Genomic DNA, 23,727 nt, shown 5'->3' with positions numbered 1-23,727 from the left:
GGGGCCTTAACCTACAGGCAGCTCTGCTGTGGGTGTTGCTCAGTCTTTCTTGTTGAAGCTGTTCTGCTGGATAAATACTTAGTCACTGGGCCAGAGATAGTGTGAGAATGGATCTATGGCCCTGTGGTTTGGGCTCTCATCAAAGAGGTAAGAAGGCTCATGTTCAAATCCCTTCTCCTCGTCAGGCAGAGGGAGGAATTGAAACAGGATCTTCCAAAAACATTTCAGGTGAGTGTCTTAAGTGCTGGGCTAAAGGTTACAAGGTGGGTCTCTTCATCCATCCTGTGTGGTGTTAGGTAAGATCTGAAACCACCTACCAAGTAAGGTAGGTGTGGCAACAGCTAGTTTCACCTGGCCTGAGGCTCCTGCTGAGGTTAGGTGTGAGATAGGTGCCTAGACTGAGGCATTGTGTGCCTGCCTAGCAGCAGAAACTTAGGTACCACTGCCATGGGGACTTGCACATAAGGTTGCCAACTTGGCCAGACCGGACACCATTGCTGTGAATGGCATCCAGTCCGTCTGGTCTGGCTACCCTACTTGTATAGTGAAAACAGGTGAAGAGGGATTGTAGGCACCTCCAGAGTTAGGCAGCAGTGGTTTCAGGATCACAGTGGTACCTAAATTTTGGGTTTAGGAGCTTAAAGTGGAAGTTAGGTACCAAAGTCCTTTCATGGATGCACCTGGCATTGGCCACTGTCGTAAGACAGGATACTGGGCTAGCTAGACCATTGGTCTGATCCAGTATGGCCGTTCTTATGTTCTTATGGATTTGAGCCTCAGATCTTTAGGACAGGGATTGTCTCTCACCATGTGCATGTAAAGCACATAGCTCCATGGGGGCTAGTCTGGATTGAGGCCTCTAGGTGGTACTCAAATAGCAGTATGAATTATTTGCTCAGTGCTGCTTGCTTACAGAAATAGAGACCCAGATCCCAGCTCCAGTCAATGGGCTGTAGCTCCACTGGAGTCAATGGGACCAGATCCCAACTGGGGTCAATGGGCTGTAGCTCCATTGGTGTCAATGGGGACAGATCCCAGCTGGGGTCAATGGGCTGTAGCTCCATTGGAGTCAGACCCCTAGCTGGTTTGAATCAGTGATAGCTCTGTTGATATCAATGAGGTTATATTGATTTACACTAGCTGAGTATCTGACCCACGCTTTCCTGAGCCATGTGACAAAAAGAGATGCCTAAAAACAGAAAGACATTTGGGTTCATTGTAAACCAGGCAAGATTTTTCTGGTATCTTGAACTGTCATTGGTACTAAATATAACTTGTAACTTATATGTAGGGTCTATCCAGCCAAGTTTCCCAAATTACACATGACTAGGCTGATTTGTTGTGTTCCTCTCAAATGATATGGGGATTTCCCTCACTCTCTTTCTGGAATTTGTTAATCAAATCTGCTTCTATTTAAGATACCTCATCTGAGCTGTGAGTTCTGTTAATTGGGGACAACTGGGCAGTGTAAGACGAGCTGAGTCAGCAATTGGATGTTCACTGCTGCAGCTCTATGAATAACTTAGGTACTTCACCTCCCTGAGAGGCAGAAGCTAGGAGGTCGATGGAAGAATTCGCTCATCAACGTAGCCCTGTGTACACCAGGGGTTAGGTCAGTTTAACTGTGTTGCTCAGGGGTGTGTATTTTCACACCCCTAAGTGATGTAGTTATACCAACCTAATCTCCTAGTGTAGACCAGGGCTGAAAGAGACAGCAAGCAAAACGGCTAAGCAGCAGCCTGTAAGCATGGCGTATGATCCTGGGGAAAAAAGCTAGAGAGAGTTTGGACTAAAGAGGTTTGGGGCTGTAAGCTAAGGAACTGTTCTTTCATTTTCAGTTTCTCCTACATCTGGAGAAGCTGGACTTTGTACGTTCCTTGTAAATAATCCAAATTGCATCAAGGAAAACATCAGACTCCATCATTAACCTCTGCTCCCGATTGGAACGCCCACTGGGTCCTGAACTTTGACAAGCCACTTGGACTGAAAAAAGGCAACACCAGTGAGCACTTACATAAATGGAAGGGTATTCCAGTGATTAGGGCCATTGCCTGGGCTGTTTGAAACCAGGCATTGATTCCTTGTTCTGCTACATGCATCCTTGGTGACCCTCGGCAAGTCACTTAGAGCCGGGTGCACAAGAGGTCTTTGGTGTCTAAAGCACAGATTAGTGGGTATTCTAATGTGGGTCTTTCTTGTTGGAACCGTTCCACTCTAGCTAAATATTAATTGAACTAGTGAGACTGAGAAAGACCGTAATGCACTGGCTAGGGCATTCACCTGGCAGATGGGAAATGCTACATTCACGTGCGTACTCCAACCATTGGCATAAAGGGAAGCTGTCGCCTACTCCTTCTGCTCCCACAACCATTCTGTTGAGAGTCAGGCAGGCACCTAAGTTGCCGGACTCCAGGAGAGGGGTTCCCGCTGTGAGCTGCAAGCAGAGATTGGTACCTGTGCAGACCAGACGTGGGCCCTGAGCTCTGAGAGGGACAGCACCTCCCGTTAGTTATTTAGGTGACTTCCTGTTTTTTTCATTTTCCCTTCAGTCTTATTTTACCTGCGTCTTTAGCTGTTCTTCACAGGCGAGGCTTTCTAAACCTTTGATCATTTTTGTTGTTCTCTCTAATTGGTACACATCTTTCCTAAAGTGTAGCGCCTAGAACTGGATGCAGAACTCCAGCTGAGACCTCACCAGTGCCCAGTAGAGTGGGACAGTTACCTCCCATGTCTCCCAAGTAACACTCCAGTTAATATACCTCAGAATATTAGTGGCACCTTAGAGACTAACAAATTTATTTGAGCATAAGCTTTCATGAGCTACAGCTCACTTCATCGGATGCATTTGGTGGAAAATACAGTGGGGAGATTTATATACACACAGAGAACATGAAACAGTGGGTTTTATCATACACACTGTAAGGAGAGTGATCACTTAAGATGAGCCATCACCAGCAGCGGGGCGGGGGGGGGGGGGAGGAGGAAAACCTTTCATGATGACAAGCAAGGTAGGCTATTTCCAGTAGTTAACAAGAACATCTGAGGAACAGTGGGGGGTGGGGGGTGGGGAGAAATAACATGGGGAAATAGTTTTACTTTGTGTAATGACTCATCCACTCCCAGTCTCTATTCTAGCCTAAGTTAATTGTATCCAGTCTGCAAATTAATTCCAATTCAGCAGTCTCTCGTTGGAGTCTGTTTTTGAAGTTTTTTTGTTGAAGGATAGCCACCCTCAGGTCTGTAATCGAGTGACCGGTGAGATCGAAGTGTTCTCCAACTGGTTTTTGAATGTTATAATTCTTGATGTCTGATTTGTGTCCATTCATTCTTTTACGTATAGACTGTCCAGTTTGACCAATATACATGGCAGAGGGGCATTGCTGGCACATGATGGCATATATCACATTGGTAGATGCGCAGGTGAATGAGCCTCTGATAGTGTGGCTGATGTGATTAGGCCCTATGATGGTGTCCCCTGAATAGATACGTGGACAGAGTTGGCAACGGGCTTTGTTGCAAGGATAGGTTTCTGGGTTAGTGGTTCTGATGTGTGGTGTGTGGTTGCTGGTGAGTATTTGCTTCAGGTTGGGGGGCTGTCTGTAAGCAAGGACTGGCCTGTCTCCCAAGATCTGTGAGAGTGATGGGTCGTCCTTCAGGATAGGTTGTAGATCCTTGATGATGCGTTGGAGAGGTTTTAGTTGGGGGCTGAAGGTGATGGCTAGTGGCGTTCTGTTATTTTCTTTGTTGGGCCTGTCCTGTAGTAGGTGACTTCTGGGTACTCTTCTGGCTCTGTCAATTTGTTTCTTCACTTCAGCAGGTGGGTATTGTAGTTGTAAGAATGCATGATAGAGATCTTGTAGGTGTTTGTCTCTGTCTGAGAGGTTGGAGCAAATGCGGTTATATCGTATTCAAAAACCAGTCGGAGAACACTTCAATCTCTCCGGTCACTCGATTACAGACCTGAGGGTGGCTATCCTTCAACAAAAAAACTTCAAAAACAGACTCCAACGAGAGACTGCTGAATTGGAATCAATTTGCAAACTGGATACAATTAACTTAGGCTTGAATAGAGACTGGGAATGGATGAGTCATTACACAAAGTAAAACTATTTCCCCATGGTATTTCTCCCCCCACCCCACCCCCCACTGCTCCTCAGATGTTCTTGTTAACTACTGGAAATAGCCTACCTTGCTTGTCACCATGAAAGGTTTTCCTCTTCCCCCCCCCCCCCCCGCTGCTGGTGATGGCTCATCTTAAGTGATCACTCTCCTTACAGTGTGTATGATAAAACCCATTGTTTCATGTTCTCTGTGTGCGTATATCAATCTCCCCACTGTATTTTCCACCAAATGAATCCGATGAAGTGAGCTGTAGCTCACGAAAGCTTATGCTCAAATAAATTTGTTAGTCTCTAAGGTGCCACAAGTACTCCTTTTCTTTTTGCGAATACAGACTAACACAGCTGCTACTCTGAAACCTCAGAATATTAGACAGTTTTTGCAACTTCCTCCCATTGTTGACTCATTCAATTTGTGATCTACTATAAATCTCTGAGTCTTTTCGGAAGTACGACCGCCTAGCCAGTTATTCCCCATTTTGTAGCTATGCATTTGACTTTTCCTTCGTGAGTGAAGTACTTTGAACTTGTCTTTATTTAATTTCGTCTTGTTGATTTCAGAGCAATTCTTCAATGTGTCAGAGTTGGTTTGGAATTCTAATCCTGTCCTCTAAAATGCTTGCAACCCCTCCCAGTTTGGTGTCATCCACAAATTTGATAGGCATGCTCTCCAATCCATTATATAAGTCAAAACAGTGAATAGTACCAGATCCAGGACTGACCATATCCCATCTCACTTCACTTTTATCAGATCCCCTCCTAATAAAACCTGCTCTCCAAATCTCATGGCACTGTGGTGGGGCAGTGTCCCACCCCCAGGCCAGATTGGGCTACAGCAGGCCAGAGCGGCTGTGCAGACAGGCAGCCAATCAGAGAGGTCCTGCGGGGAGCCAATCAGGGCTGAGCAAGAGGCAGCCAATCGGGGCCAGGCTAGGCCCTATATAAAGGCTGCCCAGGCAAGAAGCAGGCAGTCTCTCTTGGGCTTTCAGAGGGTGAAGGTCTGTCTCCTGTGTGAGGAGACCAGCACCAGCACCAGCACCAGCACCAGCACCAGCACCAGCACCAGCACCAGCACCAGCACCAGCACCAGCACCAGCACCAGCACCAGCACCAGCACCAGCACCAAAGGGAACTCCTGCCCGGTACCTGCCAGGCTGCAGCTCCTGAGAAAAGGGCCTAGCCGGTGCAAAGGGGCTGAAGGGGAAATGGCCCAGGGAGAGAGATGGACAAGGGGAGAGAAGAAGGGCGGGCAGGAAGGCTGCTGCCAAAGGGTCCCTGCATCGGGACCCAGAGTAGAGGGCAGGCCTGGGTCACCCCCTTGCACTTACACCTGGCCATTAGGAGTAGCCATCATGGACTGCACCAGACCTCTGCCAAAATGGGTTGGACTTTGGGGTGTGTTGGCCATTGTGGCTGGGGTGAAGAGAAGAACTGCTGCTAACACCCTTCTGCCCCCAGAAGGGGGTGAGCGTGGACTATGGGGCACTGCCGGAGGGCAGTGTCCTGATGAGGATGCTGTGAGAAGGAAGCAACGCAGGTCCAGATGCCAACAGAGGGCGAGAGATGGATGGGACACCACCAGCGGAGGGTGTACTGCAAGGACTGAGCTAATTCCCAGAGGTACCAACAGGAGGTGCTGCGGTGGTGAGTCCCAACCCCGTCACAGGCGCTAACATACCTTTTGCTGTCATCACGTCGATCGTGCCGCCTGTGTGCTCTACCCATTCCCCCCTCGTGGGTCTGTCTGGCCTATTTAGAGCAGGGGTAGGCAACCTATGGCATGCTTGCCAAAGGCGGCACGTGAGCTGATTTTCAGTGGCACTCACACTGCCCGGGGCCTGGCCACCAGTCCTGGGGCGGGGGGCTCTGCATTTTAATCTAATTTGAAATGAATCTTTTTAAACCTTTTTAAAAACCTTATTTACTTTACATACAACAATAGCTTAGTTCTATATTATAGACTTATAGAAAGAGACCTTCTAAAAACGTTAAAATGTGTTACTGGCACGTGAAACCTTAAATTAGAGTAAATAAATGAAGACTCGACACACCACTTCTGAAAGGTTGCTGACCCCTGATTTAGAGTGTCAGCAATTCAGGGCAGGGACTGTCTGCTACTGTGTGCACAGCACCTAGTGCAGTGGCCCCATTCTTGACTGACCCTTAGGCACTATGATGATAAGCTTAATAAATATAACTCAAAGCCTTTTTTGTGCCTCTTTTCCCTTACCAGCAGCAGGAACGACTCCCCCTTCTGAGGAGTGGAAGTTGCCTGGCTTTTTCCTCAGCTTCTGATGCCTCTTGGAGTCAGACCTGGTCTCCAGATTCTGGTGAGTTGCTCGTGAAACAGGAGTTCAATATATAGTGGTGCTCATGCAAATGACCTCGTGGGAATCTCAGATTATTGTGACTGAATATGGGCACTCGTAAAGTCATAGAGAGATTACAGCAAGGTTACAGGTGATAAATGTAATAGTGCTGATGTAATAGACTTAGACTTCTTTAAGACTTTGTACCACATGACATTTTCTTAAGAAACTAGGACGCTACAACATCAGAATGACACACCTTAAATGGATTACAAACTGGCTAACTGATAGGGCTCAAACTGTAGCTGTAAACAAGGAATCCTCATCAAGGAGGTGTGTTTCTAGTGGCGTCCCACATAGAATAATTCTTGGCCTGACACTATTGAATATTTTTATGGAAGAAAAGTGAAAATTGTCACTGACACACAGATTGGTGGAGTGGTAAATAATGAAGAGGACACATCATTGATACAGAGCAACCTGGATTGCTTTGTATGCTGGGCACAAGCAATGTACATTTTTATATAGCCAAATGTAAAACCATACATCTAGGAATAAAGAATGCAGGCCATAATTAAGAACATAAGAATGGCCATACTGGGTCAGACCAAAGGTCCATCTAGCTCCGTAACCTGTCTTCCGACAGGTTTCAGAGTAGCAGCTGTGTTAGTCTGTTTTCACAAAAAGAAAAGGACTACTTGTGGCACCTTAGAGACTAACAAATTTATTTCAGCATAAGCTTTCATGAGCTACAGCTCACTTCATCGGATACATTCAGTGGAAAATACACTGGGGAGACTTATATACACGGAGAACATGAAACAATGGGTTTTACCATGCACACTGTAACGAGAGTGATCACTTAAGGTGAGATATTACCAGCAGGAGAGTGGGGGGGGGGCTTTTGTAGTGATAATCGAGGTGGGCCATTTCCAGCAGTTGACAAGAACATCTGAGGAACAGTGGGGGGTAGAATAAACATGGGTTTGCAAATTAATTCCAATTCAGCAGTCTCTCTTGGGTCGTCCTTCAGGATAGGTTGTAGATCCATCACTCTCACAGATCTTGGGAGACAGGCCAGTCCTTGCTTACAGACAGCCCCCCCCAACCTGAAGCAAATACTCACCAGCAACCACACAACAAAACCACTAACCCAGGAACCTATCCTTGCAACAAAGCCCATTGCCAACTGTGTCCACATATCTATTCAGGGGACACCATCATAGGGCCTAATCACATCAGCCACACTATCAGAGGCTCGTTCATCTGCACATCTACCAATGTGATGTATGCCATCATGTGCCAGCAATGCCCCTCTGCCATGTACATTGGCCAAACCAGACAGTCTCTACAGAAAAGAATAAATGGACACAAATCAGACATCAAGAAGTATAACATTCAAAAACCAGTCGGTGAGCACTTCAGCCTCCCTGGTCACTCGATTACAGACCTAAAAGTTGCAATTCTTCAATAAAAAAAACTTCAAAAACAGACTCCAATGAGAGACTGCTGAATTGGAATTAATTTGCAAACTGGATACAATTAACTTGGGCTTGAATAGATACTGGGAGTGGATGGGTCATTACACAAAGTAAAACTCTTTCCCAATGTTTATTCCATCCCCCACTGTTCCTCAGATGTTCTTGTCAACTGCTGGAAATGGCCCACCTTGAATATCACTACAAAAGGTTCCCTCTCCCCACTCTCCTGCTGGTAATAGCTCACCTTAAGTGGTCACTCTCGTTACAGGGTGTATGGTAATACCCATTGTTTCTATGTATATAAATCCTCCCACTGTATTTTCCACTGAATGCATCCGATGAAGTGAGCTGTAGTTCACGAAAGCTTATGCTGAAATAAATTTGTTAGTCTCTAAGGTGCCACAAGTCCTCCTGTTCTTTTTGTCTTTCGACAGTGGTCAATGGCAGGTGCCCCAGAGGGAGTGAACAAAACAGGGAATCATCAAGTGATCCATCCCCTGTCACCCATGCCCAGCTTCTGGCAAACAGTGGCTAGGGACACCATCCCTGCCCATCCTGGCTAATAGCCATTGATGGACCTATCCTCCATCAATTTATCTAGGTTTTTTTAACCCTGTTATAGTCTTGGCCTTCACAACATCCTCTGGCAAAGAGTTTCACAGGTTGACTGTGTGTTGTGTGAAGAAATACTTCCTTCTGTTTGTTTTAAACCTGCTTCCTATTCATTTCATTGGGTGACCCCTAGTTCTTGTGTGATGAGAAGGACTAACACTTCCTTATTTACTTTCTCCACTCCAGTCATGATTTTATACACCTCTCCTAAGTTGCCTCTCTTCCGAGCTGAAAAGACCCAGTCTGATTAATCTCTCCTCATATGGAAGCTGTTCCATACCCCTAATTTTTGTTGCCCTTTTCTGAACCTTTCCAAGTCTGTCTTTTTTGAGATGGGGCAACCACATCTGCACACAATATTCAAGATGTGGGTGAACCATGGATCTATATAGAGGCAATATGTTTTCTGTCTTCTTATTTATCCATTTCTTAATGATTCCCAACATTCTGTTTGCTTTTTTGACACCACTGCACATTGAGTGGATGTCTTCAGAGAACTACCCACAATGACTCAAAGATCTTTCTTGAGTGATAACAACAACTAATTTAAAGCCCATGATTTTATATGTCTAGTTGGGATTCTGTTTTCCAATGTGCATCACTTTGCATTTATCAACATTGAATTTCATCTGCCATTTTGTTGCCCAGTCACCCAGTTTTGGGAGATCCCTTGTAACTTATGGGGGAACTCTATACTGGTAAGCAGTGTTGGAAAAAGATTTGGGGTTGTGATGGATTATCAGCTGAACACAAGATCCCAGTGTGATCTGAGGCCAAAAGGGCTAATGTTATCCTGGGATGCACAAACAGGGGAGTAAGAGCAAGGGGGTTGTATTACCTCTATATTTGGCAGTGATGTGACTGCTGCTGGAATCCTGTGTCCAGTTCTGGTGTCCACAGTTCAAAAAGATTGTTTTGGACATAGTTCAAGAAGAGCCACAAGAATGAGTTCCTTTTAAGCATGTTTTCTAATCTTTTAATCAATCTATTTAGCTTAACAAAGAAAAGGTGAAGGAGTGAGTTGATCAGTCTATAAATATCTTAGTGGAAACAGAAATTTGATCACAGGGGGCTCTTCAATCCAGCAGACAAAAGTTTAACAAGATCCAATGGCTGGAAGTTGAAGCTAGACAAATGCAGGATAGAAATAAAGCATAATTTTTTAAAGTGAGAGATTAACCACTGGAACAACTGAACTCCCCAAGGGTCATGGTGGATTCTCCAGCACTGGCAGTTTTTAAATCAAGATTGGATGTTTTACTGAAAGATCATCATGTGCTGTAGTTCAATCACAGCTGCTGGACTTGAATCATAGCATCGTAGGAGCGTAAGACCTCGAGAGGTTATCTAGTCCAGTCCTCTGCAAACAAGGTAGGACTGCTGTATCTGTCACATCTCTGACAGATGTGTCTAACCTGCTCTTAAAAATGTCCAGTGACAGAGATTCCACAACCTCCCTAGGCAATTTATTCCAGTGCTTAACCACCCTGACAGCTAGGAAGTCTTTCTTTAATGTCCAACCTAACCAGACCTTGCTTCTTGTCCTGTCCTCAGAGGTTAATGAGAACAATTTTTCTCCTTCCTTCCTCCTTGTAACAACCTTTCAGGTACTTGAAGACTGTTCTCATGTCCCCTCTCAGTCTTCTCTTCTCCAGACTAAACAAACCCAATTCTTTTAATCTTCCCTCACAGGTCACGTTTTCTAGACCTTTAATCATTTTTGTTGCTCTTCTCTGGACTTTCTCCAATTTGTCCATCTTTCCTGAAATGTGGTGCCCAGAACTAGACACAACACCCCAGTTGAGGGCTAATCAGCAAAGAGTAGAAGCAAGCATTCATTTGGGGGAATTCATTCTGTGTTCATAGGTGCAGGAACTAGGGGTGCACGGGATGCTGCAGAACCCCTACTCCAGGCTCCCAGCCACCAGCCCTGCACACCTGAGGCTCTGCTGCTGGCCCCACGCACCCAGGGTCCCAGCTATTGCCCTGTACACCCCTTTCAGCAACCCCACTCTTCAAAGGGTCCAGCGCCACTGCCTGTGTTATTCAGGAGGTTGAAGAGATTGACAGTGGTTCCTTCTGGCCTGAGAAATCTGTGAATCTATAGTACAATGAAGTGCTGTGACACACTCCCTGGGATGCCACCTGGGCTGTGGGACTGCTGAGCCCTTCAAACACACCACCCTGGGCTGCCTCTCGCATTGCGTTGCTGATGCCAAGCTACAAACCTGTGACAGGCCCACAGCCATCCACAGGCAGAGATGCATCCAACTGAGTTACATGAGTGACTGGAAATCGTTCATGTACCATCAGTAGAGGTTCTGACCAGTTTCCCCCCCAGCTCCAGCCCTACACCCCAGGACTGCACCGTCTTGCACTGCTCAAGGCCCGGTGGGGCAATGCAAGTTCCTTAAGTCGTTTGCCACTCGCTCCGACAAAAGGGTGGTGGACGTGCAACAGCCCTTGTTAACTTGAGGTGAAAAAACACACTGGTTAAGGTCAAATGTGAAACAGGTTTATTAACTACAGAAAGACAGATTGTAAGTGACTATAAATAGTTGGCATAAAGCTCAGTGATAGTTACCTTAAGAAAATAAATGGTAAACACGCTTTGTAAATCCTAAACTTGAAGTCTGAGCAAGAGTTGAATCAAACAATGTCTCACCCTGACAGATGGTACAAGCAGGTACGGTTCCTCACACCCAGTGACAGCACAAACAATCCAACAGGATCTTAATGTTCAACAGATGAAGACTTTGAAAACGATAGCTCATAAGGCTTGCATTGTACAAACACATCATAATTCTATCTGAGTGGTGAATATGGGGGTGCCAGGGCACTATGTTGAGGTACAGTGTCACAAGTGCTCATTTACCTCTTCAGCTCTCCAAAACTGTCTAGCTGGAAGCTCCATTTTAGCAGTAGGACAATATTAACCAGGCACTGGATTAACAACTATGGTAAAGACACTTGTGCTGGCATGAACCACTGATTTCTATGTTTCCACTAAGACAGGAATCTTCAAATGTCATAGATTTGTTCTTCAGGACACTCAGCACCAATTCATAGATCATAGAATATCAGGGTTGGAAGAGATCTCGGGAAGTCATCTAGTCCAACCCCCTGCTCAAAGCAGGACCAATCCCCAATTTTTGCCCCAGATCCCTAAATGGCCCCCCTCAAGGATTGAACTCGCAACCCTGGGTTTAGCAGGCCAATGTTCAAACCACTGAGCTATCCCCTCCTTCCCCGATGTTGACCTTCAAATTCCGCCCCAGAAAGTCTTTTTTTTTTTTTTTTTTTTTTTTTTTTTTAAAACATGGGATTTTAACCACTAGTGTGTGTACCAGGCCTCTGATCTGTATTGCTTAAACTAGACAATTAAACAACATGCATTTTAATATAGCCAAATGCAAATCCAATCTCATACATCTAGGGAACAAAAATGTAGACTATGCTTACAGGATAGAGGGATGGTATCCCTGAATATGGTAAACCATGGAAAGGATTTAGGAGACATAACAGATTCAGAATGGCCATACTGGGTGAGACCAATCATCCATATAGCTCAAAATCCTGTCTTCCGACAGTGGCACAGAGTTTCTGGAGGAATGTACAGAACAGGGCAGATGGAGTGATCTACCCGTCTTCCCCTCCCCGCTTCTAGCAGTCAGAGATAGGGTTGCTTTGAGCATGGGGTTGCTACCCAGACCATCTTACCACCGGTCCAGAAAAGGGATATAGAAGACTGAACCAAGGTAAGAAAAACCTGCCTTGCAGCGAGAATCTTAAGAAACTTGAAGAGCAAGTTGAGAGGTGATTTGATCATGGTCTACGAGCAGCCATGTGGGGAAAAGACTTTAATTTAGCAGACAAAGGCAGAGCAAGATCCAAAGGCTGGAAACTGAAACTAGACAAATTTAAACTGGAAACAAGGAGGAACATTTTAACCGGGAGGGAATTAACCATTGGAACTAGGGATGTGGTGGATTCTTCATCATTGGGAGTCTTTAGAATGAGATTGGGTGTCTTTCTAAAAGATACACGCTTATTTACCCACAAGTCATTAAGCTTGATGCAGGGGTGAGGGGCTGAAATTCTCTGGCACTTGTTATGCAGGACTCCAGACTAGCTGATCAAAATGGCCCTTTCTAGGCTTAAAACCTGTGGTCAGAATCTCCCAAGCATAAATTAATCCAGCTCCATGGGGGTCAATGGGACAGATCCCCAGCTGGTGAAAATCAGAGCAACTCCACTTGGGATGTGGTGATTTATACCAGCTGGGGATTTGGCTCTGTATACGGAGTTCTGCCTTCTGTTTTGCAGCATTTTATATGAAGTCGTTCTGCTTCCATACCCCACTGACCGTGAATTTCCTAGTGTAGCCCATATTAACGTACGGTGGCAATTTGTCCCCCTCTGGTGGCTGGATCACATAAAGACGGTTATGAGTCCAGCAAGGGCTCCCACTTTAGGCTCCCTGTTCCCCAGCTGTCACCTCTTTTGAGTGGAAACCCATCTCTCTCTCTCTCTCCCTCCTGGCCAGTCTTTTCCAGGCTGCAAGGTTCCCTGCCTACACAACGATATCCCCAGCAAGCCAGGCTGCCTTAGCGGGTCAGCGCCTGCACTTTGCTTTCTCTCTGAAGGTGATGAACAGCTGTAATTGCCAACAGTTACAAGTTACCCCACAGCTCTTGCTAAGCAAGCACATTTATTCTTAAGGTAAAAGCATTACAGAGAAAACATTAAAAACAACAAAAGAACCTGCATGCCTGCTAATAAACTTACCAGGGATCACCCCAATGCCAACAAGAACTCTGGTAGGAGTCAGGTCTTCAAACCCCACACCTTGGGTTGGTAACTGTTTCAGATTCAGGGCCAGAACAACCATGAATAGTTCAGTCTTTCCTTTATGCAACTTGGGCCTTTGACCTTCAAATTTTAGGAACACAGGATGATCAGATAATGGTCCTCTCCTGAGGACGTAGCTTCAGAGGGCTGAGTTTTTGCATAACTGAAGGTGAAAAATTTCATTCACCTTCCCCTAGAGATTCTCCAGGCAAACACTTGACAGTTTGTCCCAAAAGTCCATTATTGTCTGGCCCCTTGTTCCATACAGTCCTTTGAAATTCATAACACTTCCCAGGGTTCACATCCCCATAGGCTCTGACTTCCCCTCCACCCCTTCCCTGAGGCCCCACCCTTCCCTGCCTCTTCCCACCTTTGGCCCCACCCCCATTCCACCCCTTCCCAAGTCTCCACCCCCACCTCGCCTGGTACCCGCCTCCTCCCCTGAGTGCATCACGTCCCTGCTCTTCCCCCTCCCTCCTGGAGTGTCCTAAGCACCACCAAACAGCTGTTAGGCAGCTTGTGGGCAGGAAGCACTGGGAGGGAGAGGGCGGAGCGGGGATGCGGCGTGGTCGGGGGAGGAGGTGGGGAAGGGGCGGGAGTGGGGGGAGCTTGGTTGCCAGTGGGTGTGGAGCACCTGCTAATTTTTCACCGTAGGTGCTCCAGCCCCAGAGCACCCACAGAGTTGGCACCTATGCATCCATCTCCCCCCTAAAGGGGTTACATACAATCCTGGGCAGAGGGTGGTGGCCAGTGCTTAATTTGTAATGACAGAGGTGCCGGGGCTCAAGTAATTTTTTTACATTCATAACTGATGCAGCAAGCCCAGAGTGTCGGGGCTATGAACGGTCAAGCCTAGAGATGCTGGGGCTAAGCTCTGGCATAAATTAAGCACTGGTGGTGGTACTGACTCAGGTTAGGGGGAAGAGTTGGGGTAGGATCAGGTCGGGTTGGAAACGACTCAACTGTCGTGGGTCCAGTTTGGGTCCTGTTTAGCTTAAAAATTAGGCCCAAGAAGACCTCTATGGTGAGGCATATCATGGCAATAAGGCCACATGGGGTTCATTGCAGGGCAGGATGGGAAGAGGATGGCGGCTGTGTGGGACGTCACTGTGGGGAAGGATGAGAAGGGGGCCACTGAGAGGGGCTATTGGGAGACTGAATGAGAAAGAGACATGGACTGCACAGGGGATTCCAGCAGCTAGGTTGGGGGTGGCAACAGGGGCGGTATCAGATGCAGTTCTGGTCTCGTGCCATGTGGATCGTCTCTCACTCTTCCCATTTAAAATAGTTCCCATTGTTCATGCTGTAACATCCTGTTTTCAATGGCAGGGGATTGCCAGGCTGGATCAGACCTGGGGTCACCGTAGACCCCTCTCCTGTTTCATATGCTAAGGCTTGTGGCTCCCATGAACACCAGACCCTGCGCGGTTCTATAGAAGGAGTTGTAAAGCTGCTTTGTGATTTTTACAACGTGGTGTCAAAAGTTCTGGGCCTCACCCCAGGGGGTGAATGGGCCAAAAAAAGGGAGCGGTTCTCATCCGGGTTTGTGGAAGCCACTTTCTCTCCAGACTTGCTGGTACTGAACAACCGGGCCAGTGTGCCCATCCGGACAGAGAAAGGCTGGAGTGGGCAATGCTGTGGGGAGTGTTCCAGCACAAAGCATCCACCACATCCCCTCTGAAAATTCCCAAGTCAGACAACCAGCCAACGGCACAGCTGGAAAGAGCCTAGATCTGAGAACCAATACCGCTCGCTGCTGTAACCACTAGACCCCATTCTCCTTCCAGAGCCGAGGACAGAACCCAGGAGTCCTGACTCCCACCCTTGCTCACTGTCACCAGTTAACCTAGCCTAGTGCTTTGTGTCCAAAGGGCTCTGCAATCGTTACCCACTGGATCGGTCCACGTTGATTTCTGGGAAGTAGAGACACCTTCAGGAGTGCCTGGTTCACACGTGTCAGAGCTTTGTCAGCATGGCTGTGAGTTTCCATGAACATCCAACACTGCAGATTTCCATGGAAGAAGCTGTAAACCCCTGGCTCGATTTTACAGGAAGGTGGCCACAAAGCTCCTGGCCAATCCCCCAGAGGGCGAATGGGCCAGAGGGGGAACGGGAGTTGCTGGAAGCAAGGAGCTGATCTGACAGAGCCGTCTCTGCCGTGTCTCATGTCGCCCCACGATAGGGGCCAGCTTTTACCGGTGGTTTCAGTGTTCAGATCCCCACCTGCTTGCCCAGTAGCCAGAGTGGAGACATTTTGGCCTCTGCATTGTTCACTCTGCTGAGGGGGAGGCTCCCACTGAAAGGGAGGTGGCAGTTGATGCTGGGCTGGGCAGATGGGGCAGTGGCAGGAGCAGAAGTCAGCCACTGAGGTGGGCATAAGCCAAAATACAGAGTGAGGCCCAGGCAGGTGGCAGATCAGAGGCGAGAACCCAGGGGTAACCTTGGCTTGCCCACCAGACCCCACTGCCCTCCCAGAGCTGGGCATAGAAATCAGCATCCAACTCCCACCTGCTACGTTAGATCTCATCCTAATCTCTGATAGTTAGAGATGGGTTTACACCCTGACACGTGGTATAATATCCCTGCCACAGAATATTTATTATGGCAACTCTGGATATTCTTGTTCCCCATATAAACTTCCCATCCCATTTTGAATCTTGCTAAGCTCTTGGCCTCGATGATTTCCTGTGGCAATGAGTTCCGTCTAATCACACATTGCGTGGGTCTCTGTGTGTGGTGCAGGGGAGCTGTGCACGGGAGCTGTGCACGAAGGAGACTGTTCCTTCTCTCCCGTGGTACAGGTGTTAAAAGGTGTTGTTCAAATGCATCCATGTTAATATGTGATATAGATCGCTCTGTAGAGCTGACTGGTCATCATTATTAATAATCACTCCACCAATTTGTGTCATCTGCCAACTTTACTAGTAACGAGTTTATATTTTCGTGCACTTGCTATCGATCCTGGTTTCCCTGGGAGACTATAGCTGACTGGAGAAAGGGTAGCATTGTATCTTCACAGTTAGTCATGCAAGTATCACCTGATTCATTGGGATAGAAAGTAATTTTTATTCAAAGCTTTATTGTGCCAGCCCTTATATTTAACTCTCATACCTACTAATACCTGGGAGAAAAGCTTTTTGGTTAAAGATTCATACGGCCCTGCCCCACAAATAAAAGCTGAGAGAGCTTCAACTACAGTTCTGCTGTGCCACATAGATATAAAACAAAGACTTAGTGTGCATGATAAAGGCTTAGATTTTGTCATGGGTATTTTTAGTAGAAGTCGTGGACAGGTCACGGGCAATAAACAAAAATTAATAGCCCATGACATGTCCATAACCTTAACTATAAATAACTATTACAAAATGTCTGCTCCTGGGGCCCCACTGCTCTGGGGGCCCCCTGCTCCGGCCATGGGGGCTAACTGCCCCTGGCAACCCACTTCTCTGAGGCACCGGGAACCACTTTCCTCATGGCCCCTGGGGCTGCCCCCAGGGCCGCTGCTGCTCCGGCTGTCCCTGGGACCAGTGCTGCTCGGGTGCTCAGGGGGGCCAGCTGCCTGGGACCAACCAAGCAGTGGCCGGTGTGGCTGGCCCCAGGGACTGCCTGAGTGGCCAGGCCTGGGGCTACTCCAGCAGTGCCCAGTGTGGCTGCCCCTGGGACCTCTGCTTGGCCCTGGAGCCGCTGCTCAGGTGCTCTCGAGGCCACCACGCCGGCCACTGCTTTGGGCGGTCCCTGGGGTCAGTTGCCCAGGGCTGCCTGAGGGGTGGCTGGTGTGGCTGGCCCCGTGGTCAGCTGCATCTGTGGAAATCACAGAGGTCTCGGAAAGTCACAGAACCATAACTTCTGCGACCTCTGTTACAGAATCACAGCCTTATGCATGACGCATGAAATCTTGCCCCCATTGGCAAAACTCCCACCGACTTCCCTGGATCTCAGATTCACCTAATATTTTGTAAGTGTATGTAGCATTTCCTAAGCCAGCTGCAGAAGTCATGATGTATAAAGTGTTTTTTTTGGGTCACATTCCCACCATTTGACACCCTTCCACTCACTTCCCCACCCTTCCGATTTTCAGTTTACTCTAGTATAAATCTGGTGCAACCCCATGGCTTAATTCTGAGCTGTTACCCCAGTATAAATACAGAGGGACCCCACTGAAGTTAATGGAGCCAGGGCTGGAGTCTGATATCTGTCACCACATTGTAAACTAGCAACTCACATTCTCCTCTGCACTGGGTCCAGCTCAGCTCTGAAATCCTTGATCTAGATGTCAGCCCTTGACTGAATGATGTCTTTTAGACTCCTGACAAAGCCCCTTATTTCCTGTCCATCCAGGAAGTTCAACAAGCCCTGGTCCCCTTCCAGGCTTATAACCACTTTCTTTTTCAGAACTTCCCAGGCACTTTCATAGTCAGCGTCAGGCTCCAACTTTGTCTCAAGTACCTCTAAATCACCAACCAGCAGACCCAGGCTACAGAGAAACCGCTCTTGCTTTGCCATTACATTCTCCAGTTTTAAAAGTTTCCCCTTGATCTCTTCAATGTTTATCTCATCGTCCTTGATCTTCAACTCAGTTTCTTCCTTCTCGATGTCGCATTTGCAAATGTTTTGTTCGTATTCAGAGACTTTGGTTTCATAGAGGTCGATGGCTTTTTGCAGCTCCTGGTCTGCTCTCTGAGCACTGTACAGAGAGGTCTGGAAAATGGCGGACACGATGCCGGCTGAAACGAAAGAGCCATTCTTATAGGTCACATTTAAGGCTGGCCAAAAAAAATTTCATTTTTGAGAGAAAATTGGGATTTTACCTCAATTATTTTTTCCCCAAAAAGTCTCTGCTTTCCACCAAAAATCTCATCTTTTCATCAAACTATTTCAGCCAAAAACTGAAATATTTTGGCCAAAAATGGGAGTTGTATTGCCTCATAAGAACGTAAGAGCATACGTATTGCCAGATTGGGTCAGACCAGTGGTCCATTTAGCCCAGTATCCTGTCTTCCGACAGTGGCCAATGCCAGGTGCCCCAGAGGGAATGAACAGAACAGGGAATCATCAAGTGATCCATGCCCTGTCACCCATGCCCAGCTTCTGGCAAACAGAGGCTAGGGACACCATCCCTGCCCTGCCCATCCTGGCTAATAGCCATTGATGGACCAATCCTCCATGAAATTATCTAGTTCTTTTTTGAACCCTGTTATAGACTTGGCCTTCACAACATCCTCTGGCAAGGAGTTCCACAGGTTGACTGTGTGTTGTGTGAAGAAATACATTCTTTTGTTTGTTTTAAACCTGCTGCCTATTAATTTCATTGGGTGACCCCTGGTTCTTGTGTTATGAGAAGAAGTAAACAACACTTCCTTCTCTACTTTCTCCACACCAGTCATGATTTTATAGACCTCTGTCATATCCCCCCTTAGTCGTCTCTTTTCCAAGCTGAAAAGTCCCAGTCTGATTAATCTCTCCTCATACGGAAGCTGTTCCATGCCCCTAATCATTATTGTTGCCCTTCTCTGAACCTTTTCCAGTTCCATTATATCTTTTTTGAGATGGGGCGACCACATCTGCATGCAGTATTCAAGATGTGGGCAAACCATGGATTTATATAGAGGTAATATGATATTTTCTGTCTTATTCTCTATCCCTTTCCTAATGATTCCCAGCTTTCTGTTCGCTTCTTTGACTGTCGCTGCCCATTGAGTGGATGTTTTCAGAGAACTAGCCACAATGACACCAAGGTTTTTTTCTTCAGTGGTAACAGCTAATTTAGACCCCATCATTTTATGTGTGTAGTTGGGATTACGTTTTCCAATGTGCATGACTTTGCATTTATCAACATTTTTGAGCTGTAGCTCACGAAAGCTTATGCTCAAATAAATTTGTTAGTCTCTAAGGTGCCACAAGTACTCCTTTTCTTTGATCAACATTGAATTTTGTCTGCCATTTGGTTGCCCAGTCACCCAGTTTGGTGAGATCCCTTTGTAGCTCTTTGGAGTCTGTTTTGGACTTAACTGTTTTAAGTAGTTTTGTATCATCTGCCAATTTTGCCACCTCACTCTTCGTCCCTTTTTCTAGGTCATTTATGAATAGGTTGAGCAACACTGGTCCCTCATGGGAGTTGTAGTTTGTGCCTTGTGTTCCCATTCACTTTGATGGGGTTGGCATCACGGCCAGACTCAATCTCCCATGATGCACTATGGGAGAGGACTCCACAAGGCACCCCCACCCCTCACCAAAGGGACACACTGTTATGCATCATGGGAGATGTGCTCTGACTAGGGAGCAATCTAGGTGTATAGAGGTGAATGGGAGCATTAGGCACCTGAATGACAGCTCCCATGGGGCACTGGTTCAGCATTTCACCATCAAAATACTTCAGCTATCGGTTTTTGAATTTCTGTGGCCTATTTTGAAAAAAAAGTATTTTTTTGCTATTTAATTTGACATGTTCACAGGGAAAAAAAAAATCAGACCTGCTCTAGCTGTGACTAACGGAGCCGTGTCTTTTAGTTCAGATAGCAGAGGGTCATGGTTATAGATCCAGGGTCATGGTTTCGATCCCCTCCGTGGGCTGATTCTCTGTGAGTCCCCCCACTTCCCCCGCACATCAGAACAGCCCCCTGCTTCCTCCCTCCTCCCCAAAGCCCCCATCAATGTGCCTTCCCTGACCTGGAGGGGCCCACTCTAGTAGACTGAGGAGAGCACACTCTCTGGGCCAGTTCAGATTGCAAATGAAAGAGTAGATGGAGCAACTGCAAAGATGCAGCAAAAGCAGGTAACAGAGAGGAAAGGCCACGTGTCCTATTCCCTGCCCCACCAAGCCAGCTAGTTCCATCTTCCCAGTGGGTTACAGTTGCCTCAGAGCTGATGACACAACTGACCTTCCAGCAGGCACACGAGAAAGCACTGATGACCGGCTGAACCATGTGTGATGGAGCAGCCTTGGCTGTTACCTACCCATAAGAGTGGAAAAAGGCATGAACAGCAGGGCGATATTCCTTGCAATTTTATGCCACTTCTCCTCTTGCCTCACTTTCTCCTGCAACTCAGTGAGCTTGCACAGGTGCTTCTGTGCTGTTGTCACCATTTCTTGGGCATGCTCATTGGTTTTCTCATGATATTTCAGCTGGATTTGTAATAGATCCTGGCTTAATTTTCTTTTATTCATTTCATTGTTCAGATCTGATTTCTTGTCAATCAGGCCCACGTACTGGGAATCAATGGTTTGCTTCTGGATTTCCAGCTGGTTCTCCACAGCTTTCATTTCCTCCCAGGTGCAGTGGGCATCTTTCTGCATCTCCTTCTGATCACATGGTTTTTCACTGGAAGAGCTCAGCTTGTTGGCCAGAGACACCAGAGACTTCATCCCCCTGGCAATCATACGTTGTTGTTCATAGGTCAAAAAAGCCATGCTGAGCGAGCCAGAGACAGGGGACATACGATCTGCATGAAGGAAAGACCTTTCAGTACCATGGACAAGAGACAGAGCAACAGAACTTCTTTTCTCCCCCTTGGTTCGCAGACCACCCGACCCATGCATCATGCAGCAATGGCCGCCTCTCCACAGCTAAGTCTGAATTCCCACACAGAGAAGTATTGCAAAGGGAATTCATTCCTTATGATCGTTGTGCCCTTCCTGCATATGGGTGTTTTAATGCCACAAATCAAGTGTTGGAAAACCAGGAAGTGCAGAGCCGCTGTGGGTGTTCAGCACTTCTGAAAACTAGCTCTCCAGGTATTGGGAATCCATGTAGCTCCACCAAAGTCAATGGGGTCTCCGTGACCCTGATGTAAACCCAGAGGGACCCCAGTGGGGTCAACGGAGCCAAGGTGGGATTCTAATCTCAGTGCTCCGGTCTAAATCTGGAGTGACCCCACTGTCACCAATGAAGTCAGGGCCATCTTAGAGACCAGAGTGACCCCACTGACTTCGGTGGACCTCCTCTGGGTTTACAGTATTATAACTTTTTTCAGAGTAGCAGCCGTGTTAGTCTGTATTCGCAAAAAGAAAAGGAGGACTTGTGGCACCTTAGAGACTAACAAATTTATTTATTTATGTAGCTCACGAAAGCTTATGCTCTAATAAATTTGTTAGTCTCTAAGGTGCCACAAGTACTCCTTTTCTTTTTAGTATTATAACTGAGATGCAAATCTGACAATTGAATTCATCATCCCAAATCAAGCCACTGGTCTGTCTAGACAACTGTTCTTGCTGCATTCCTGCCCCAGATCACACCACCTATAGCCTGCTATGAACCCACCAGTCTTGTATCCTCCAACCCCTGCTGCCCTGGATTGGAGCAGTGGGCACGGCTAGCCTGGTATCTGCCCCCATCTCTGCTGCCCTGGATTGGACCCATGATCCATAGATTCTGGTCTCTTTCTCCCCCAGCCTGCTCTGCACAGTGCCTCCATGCATTAGTCTTTCCCCTATACCCTCCATGTCCCCACCACAAAAGTGCATTGAAATATTGTTATTTATTCATTTGCATTACGTGGTGCCCAGTTAGAGACCAGGACCCCTTGTGGGAGGTGCTGTACAAACACAGAACAAAAAGACAAGTCCCCACCCTAAAGACCTTCAGATAACTCCCCCCCTTACCTTTCTGTTCACATCGAACCTCGTCCCTTCGGTAACTGAACCCAGTGCCACGTCGTGGAGGTATTTATATAGGGCTCTGTTGAGCAAGAGCACTGCCTACTGGTCTGTTCGCGTCTCTGCATGAAATCCCAGCATCCATTGAGCTTACAGGTAGGGAAACACCTTTGATCACCTGTCCAGCGCATGGGTGCGAACCGTCCACATCCCTGGGTGAATTCCAGCTGGGGTGGTTCCTTCCTGCCACCCTAAAATGCAGTTCCAACAGGGGGTTCAGGATTCTCCTTCACGGAACCCAGGAGTCTTGAGCCCTAAACCCTTCTATTGTGCTGCCTGCACTGATCTCTAGACGAGACTTCCCCATTTCTAGTTTTACACACGCACACCCCACCCCCACCATTGACAGTCCTTCCTCTTCCATATGGTTCCAGGGACTAACAGCTGCTGCTCATATCTCCAGCAATTGGAGTTACATCCTGGGTGTGACTCCATGTTTCCCCAGGCTGGCCATATGTCCCTCTTCGCAGGGCCTCTCCCAGTCAGCTTGGCAAACACCACTGGTCCTGCTCTGGGTCTGTAACCCTTTCCACCCCTTTCCTCAGGCAGCCGGCTGAGCTAGAGAAACTCAGCAGGATGTCAGGCCAGTGACATTGACCCAGCATTGCCCCATATTGCAACTGCCATTTCCTTCCGCATCCGTGCTGGATAAGTGACCTGGTGCCCCAGAAACCAGTATTCAGCACCCTCTTCTTCATGCTCTCCTCGCTGAGCTGGCAACAGAACTCAGGCTTCCTGGCTTCCACGCCCTCACCCCCACTCTAGCCCACTAGAGCCCCCCATTCTTCTCCCACAGCTGGGGATAGAACCCAGAAGTCCTGACTCCTAGCCTCCCCCCAGCTCTAACCCACTAGATCCTACTCCCTTCTAGAACCAGGAATGAAATCCGGGATTCCTGATTTCCAGTCTTGCTCCCCGTCCCGCCATTCTTACGCACTAGACTCCCCTCCCAGAGCTGTAGGTTATGGCTGTGATTGTGGGTTGTGTACTCCCGCTGCCATTGTTACCCACTAGACTCTCCTCCCAGAGCTGGTGATTGGACCCAGGAACGCATAACATTATTTAATTATTTGTAATGCAGTAGCATTAATGGGGCTCCAGTCGCAGACCAGGACCGCACTGTGCTAGGCGTTGTACAAACACAGCACGGAGAGACGGTCCTGCCCCAAAGATTTTACAGTCTAAGTTACAGGTCCTGCCTCCTCAGACAGCCCAGTCACCATATGAGGTTTGGGTGTCCAAACCTGGAGGGGCGATAGGTGTGGTCGGAGGTGGGTAGATCTAGTTGTGAAGACCGTCCGTGGCATACCGAGATCACAGGAAGGGGCAGCATTCTGGCATGGGTGGGGGAGAGAGAAGGAAAGAGCCCCCCCCACATTCTGCTAGACAAATATTAAAGAAGTGCCAGACTCCCAAAATTCATAACTGAAGTGTAACGCTCCAAATCTATCCACAAAGGGGCATTTATTTCAGATCCTGTATCAACCCTGAGAACTGAATATTCATCTCTCTTGCCCAGCTTCTCAGCTCCATGCACTCTGAAGTATGGGGATTTTGTTTCTCATTGATGCAGAGGTGAAGTTTGCTCTGTTGAAGATCCGGTGCCTGAACAATCCTCAAGTCCGGTTCTCCTGGATCTGTGGGTGGGTCAGACCATGGTGCCTGAGACACTTTCAGAATAAGAGGAAGAGATGGCTCTCCTT

General features: G+C 47.4%; 1 protein-coding gene and 2 long non-coding RNA genes across 3 annotated transcripts; 2 read left to right on the top strand and 1 right to left on the bottom strand.

The window, feature by feature from the left end:
- Window positions 1-938: 938 nt before the first annotated feature.
- Window positions 939-12,775, top strand: LOC122456668. The gene is made up of 3 exons (XR_006275658.1): window positions 939-1,054; window positions 2,447-2,450; window positions 12,721-12,775. It is a non-coding gene; the product is annotated as an uncharacterized LOC122456668 (long non-coding RNA).
- Window positions 5,224-10,906, top strand: LOC119843146. The gene is made up of 3 exons (XR_005288875.2): window positions 5,224-5,762; window positions 6,352-6,448; window positions 10,387-10,906. It is a non-coding gene; the product is annotated as an uncharacterized LOC119843146 (long non-coding RNA).
- A 3,503-nt stretch (window positions 12,776-16,278) lies between the features above and the next one.
- On the bottom strand, window positions 16,279-22,642 carry LOC122455394. Its single transcript, XM_043497030.1, has 3 exons — window positions 21,971-22,642; window positions 20,326-20,811; window positions 16,279-18,095 (listed from the first exon to the last, which is right to left on the bottom strand). The coding sequence occupies exons 2-3, from the start codon at window positions 20,804-20,806 to the stop codon at window positions 17,638-17,640; spliced, it is 939 nt and encodes a 312-aa protein (XP_043352965.1). The 5' UTR covers window positions 20,807-20,811; window positions 21,971-22,642; the 3' UTR covers window positions 16,279-17,637.
- Between the last annotated feature and the right edge of the window lie 1,085 nt (window positions 22,643-23,727).

This window comes from Dermochelys coriacea, chromosome 14 (assembly GCF_009764565.3).
Source record: "Dermochelys coriacea isolate rDerCor1 chromosome 14, rDerCor1.pri.v4, whole genome shotgun sequence".
Taxonomy (NCBI): domain Eukaryota; kingdom Metazoa; phylum Chordata; order Testudines; family Dermochelyidae; genus Dermochelys; species Dermochelys coriacea.
This window is presented reverse-complemented; position numbering and strand designations above follow the sequence as displayed.